We start from the raw sequence: 4,260 nt of genomic DNA, 5'->3' as shown, positions 1-4,260 counted from the left end.
AGTGGGGGCACAGCTTTGGACTCGATTTTGGGAGGGTTGTGAGGGGGACAGTGTCCTCTGGCAGCACAAGGACCAACAAAACGGGCTCTTCAGCTGGAACGAGATCACAAACCCTTGGGGGATTATCAGCCAGGGCCACCAGCCAGGGCCACCAACCAGGGCCACCAGCCAGGGCCAGCCCAAGGGCCGGGGACAGCGTGGGACAGAGACCTGGCTGAGTGGGGACAGTGCCGCCTTGTTTGGGATTTCTGGAGTGGGAATGACAGGGATGGTTGGGATTAGGGAGCTGACATGGGAAGGGATGCTCCGGACCCCAAGAACCCCCAGTACCGGCACCCCGGGATTCTCCAGCCCTACGGGGACCCCCCAGTTTCCTGCTGTGATCCCGGGGACCCCCAGTACTGGCACCTCAGGATTCTCCAGCCCTACAAGGACCCCCCAGTTTCCCGCTGGGACCCCGGGGACCCCCAGCCCTCCCAGGGCTCCGGGGACCCCCCAGCCCTGCCGGGACCCCAAGAACCCCCAGTACTGGCACCTCAGGATTCTCCAGCCCTACAGGGACCCCCTAGTCTCCTGCTGGGACCCCCAGCCCTCCCAGGGCTCCAGGGACCCCCCAGCCCTGCCAGGACCCCAAGAACCCCCAGTACAGGCACCTCGGGATTCTCCAGCCCTACAAGGACCCCCCAGTTTCCTGCTGTGACCCCGGGGACCCCCAGCCCTCCCAGGGCTCCGGGGACCCCCCAACCCTGCCGGGACCCCCCCGCCGCCCCCCTGCAGTGCCGGCGGGGCCCAAGGGTGGGCGCTGTGCCCGGTTCGGGCCGCGCCGGGCGGCGGGAGCTGCGCCGCGTCCGCACGGGCCACGCCTGGGGCTGGGAACGGGAACGGCACCGGGACCCCCGGGCCACGCCTGGGGCTGCGAACCGGGAACGGGACCCCCGGGCCACCCCTGGGGCTGGGAACCGGGAACGGGAACGGGATCCCCGAGCCACGCCTGGGGCTGGGAACCGGCACCGGGAACGGGACAGGGATCCCCGGGCCGCGCCTGGGGTTTCGAGCGGGGCACCGGCACCGGCACCGGGACCTGCCCCGGGACCCCCGGGACACGCCTGGGGCAGCTGCGAGCCGGACACCGGGACAGGTAATGGGGCCGCCACCGGGACGGGACGGGGGTGCGACCCCGCGGAAGGGCCCCCGAAAGCGCCGTAGGAAGGCGGGGAGCGGCACCGGAACGGGACGGGGGGGGGGGGGGGCGGCAGGACGAGCCCCCCTTTGCAGCCCGCTGGTGGGACCAGGGAGTCCTGCCGGGATACCCAGGACCACCGAGACCCCCAGCGCTGCCAGGACCCGCCAACCCCACCAGGACCCCCCCAGCCCCACCAGGATCACCGCGGTCCCAAGCCCTGCCGGGACCTCTGGGGTCCCCACATCCACCAGGACTCCCTGGGGTCTCAAGCCTGTCTGGGACTCCCGAACCCCATCAAGACCCCTCCAGCCCTATCAGGACCCCCCCCAGCCCCATCAGGACCCCCCCAGCCCTATCAGGACCCCCCCAGCCCTACCAGGACCCCCGGGGATCTCATCCCTTCTAGGGCCGGGGTCTCAGCCATGACCATCCCACTCTAAGGAGGTTCACCCCCCCCTTTGCCGCCCCATCCCGGGGGTCCCGGGCCCGCAGCTGGGGCACCCCAGGACTCTCACCCAGCGTGTCCCTGTGTCCCCTCCGAGCTTCAGGACCCCCCAGCAGGAGCACCCTTGGAGTGGGTGACCCCCCCCCAGTGCTGGGGGGGCTCGCAGTGGGCACACCCCCCCCTATTCCCCAGACCCCGCCGGTGACGCAGAGCCCAGCGGTGGTTTCCCAACCGGGAAGTCATTTTGTGAGTGCCGGCACAGGCCGGGCCTAAGCCGCCTTCGCCGGGGCCACCCCGCGCCCAGCTGGGCTGAGACCGGACACAGCTCATCGCAGGGGTGGGCTGAGGGCGTGTGGGGGGCGTGGGACCCCCCACCCCACACCCAGAGCGGGGAATTGGGGCGGCTGCAGCCCGAGGGACCCGCCGGCAGAACCGCCCGGAGCCGGGAGAGCAGCCGGAGCCAGTGGCCGGAGCCGGGAGAGCGGCCGGAGCCAGTGGCCGGAGCCAGTGGCCGGAGCCCTTCACTGGGCACGAGGACGTGAGGCCCCGGTGGGTGCCGGGAGGGGGTCCAGGGCTCAGAGGGGTCCGAGCAGGGGGGTCGTGGCGGTGGGAACCCCTGGAGGGCTCCTACGAGGCTGAGCCCACTCTGGGGGCTCCCCGCGGAGCCCCTTCCAGCGCCCCCAGGGCCGGTGGCGATGGTGAATTTGGGGGGTACCCCCCAGCCGGGCCTTTCCGCCGCGCTGCCGGATCCGGGGCTGTGGCGGGGCCGGCCCCGGCAGCCTTGTTTCCTAAGGAAATCAGGCTGGGAAGGAAAGGCAGCCCCCTCTTCTCCCTGCCCCACAGCCGGGGGGGGGGAGGCCCCGGGGGGAGGCCGGGGGGGGGCGGGCCACAGCCCCAGATGTGTCACAACCTGCCCGTTCTCAGCCGCCCGCCCTCGGGGACGGGGGTGCTGGGGAATGGGGCCCCGGGTGAGGGGCACGGGGGGGCCGGGACCTCCTTCAGTCCTCCTGGCTGGGAGGGACACAGGGCCGGGCTGGCACTGGGGGGAGCGGGCACAGCGGGCCCTGAGTGCCCCAGGGCCACGGGGATGGGCCACGGGTGCTGTTCCGTGCCCCCACCCCCCCTGAGTGCCCCAGGGCCACGGGGATGGGCCACGGGTGCTGTTCCGTGGGGTCCTTGGGGCCGGATCCTGCCCGCTGGCCTTGGCCGGGCTGCGGGTGGGACAGTGCCGAGGCTGGGCTCTGAGCCCCCCCCCGTTCACCCCAGAGGGGTTAGCCCCCATTTTGGGTGGTTAGCCCCCATTTTGGGGGGTTAACCCCCGTGCTGGGGGGCTGCCCCTGCTGCCACAGCCCCTCTCCTCCCCGCCAGGAGCAGGAAGTGCGGCCCGGCAGCCGCGGACTTTGGCCCATCCGGCGTTGCCGGCGCAGGGGCAGAGGAAGAAACTCTTCCTGTTTGTGGTGGGTCCGGCACCCACGGGCCCAGCTCTGGCTCAGCTGGTCCTTGGGCCGGCACGGGGACTCTCTGCTGGCCCACACGGGGCTGTGCTCAGGCCCTTCCTGGGCGGGTGAGTTCCGGGTGCTTTTGCAGCACGGGAGCTGTGCCCCCTTGGGATGAAGGGAACCCCCGTTCTGGGGGGGTGAACCCCCCCTTCCCACACCCCCTCTCCCACCCCGGGCAGGGCCGTGGGGCTTTGGGGGTAAAACCCCACCGGCCCCTGTTTGTTTTTCCCCCCCTTCTGCTCTTGGAGCTGCAGCGGAAGAGCACAACCTCCGGCCCCTTTTCGGAAAGGCCGGGATATTTATAGCTCCCGGCTCAGGGAGTTGGGATTTGCCACGGCCGCCTCCATCCCCCCCATCCTGCTGCAGCATCCTTCGGCTGTGTCCTGCCCTCAGCCAGCCCTGGCCGTGGGGAGCTCTTCTGGGGGTCTCTGTGGGATGGCCAGAGTCCCTGGGGGGGGGTCTCTCTGTGATCCTGGTGGTCTCTGTGTGATCCTGGAGGTCTCTGTGTGATCCTAGGGGTCTCCATGTAATCCCAGGTGGTCTCCGTGTGATCTCAGGTGTTTCCTGGGGATCTCTGCATGATCTCTGGTGGTCTCCATGTGATCCTGGAGGTCTCTGTGTGATCCCTGGTGGTCTCCATGTGATCCTGGAGGTCTCTGTGTGATCCCTGGTGGTCTCCATGTGATCCTGGAGGTCTCTGTGTGATCCCTGGTGATCTCCATGTGATCCTGGAGTCTCTGTGTGATCCCTGGTGGTCTCTGTGTGATCCTGGAGGTCTCTGTGTGATCCCTGGTGGTCTCCATGTGATCCTGGGGGTCTCTGTGGGATGCTCAGTGTCCCCTGGGGGTCTGTGTGTGATGCTGGGGACCCCTGAGGGTCTCTTTGCAATGCCAGGTGTCCCTTGGGTGTGTGCATGTGATCCCAGAGGTCTCCTGGGGATCTTTGTGTGATCCCAGGGTTCTCCTGGTGGTCTCTGTGTGATCCCAGGGTTCTCCTGGTGGTCTCTGTGATCCCAGGGTTCTCCTGGGGGTCTCTGTGTGATCCCAGGGATCTCCTGGGGGTCTCTGTGTGATCCCAGGGGTTTCTTGGGGGTCTCTGTGTGATCTCAGGGATCTCCTGGGGGTCTCTGTGTG

General features: G+C 69.4%; 1 protein-coding gene across 1 annotated transcript; it reads left to right on the top strand.

Annotated features, from left to right (window-relative positions):
* The first annotated feature begins 291 nt into the window (after positions 1 to 291).
* On the top strand, positions 292 to 2,170 carry LOC113941584 (translation initiation factor IF-2-like). The gene is made up of 3 exons (XM_027632737.1): positions 292 to 525; positions 778 to 1,138; positions 1,821 to 2,170. The coding sequence occupies exons 1-3, from the start codon at positions 292 to 294 to the stop codon at positions 2,168 to 2,170; spliced, it is 945 nt and encodes a 314-aa protein (XP_027488538.1).
* The last annotated feature ends 2,090 nt before the right edge of the window (positions 2,171 to 4,260 follow it).

The sequence above is a fragment of the Corapipo altera genome, unplaced genomic scaffold, assembly GCF_003945725.1.
Source record: "Corapipo altera isolate COAL_440 unplaced genomic scaffold, ASM394572v1 131734, whole genome shotgun sequence".
In the NCBI taxonomy this organism is placed as follows: Eukaryota; Metazoa; Chordata; class Aves; order Passeriformes; family Pipridae; genus Corapipo; species Corapipo altera.
Note: the sequence above shows the minus strand (reverse complement) of the source record. Positions and strands in the feature narration are given on the sequence as shown.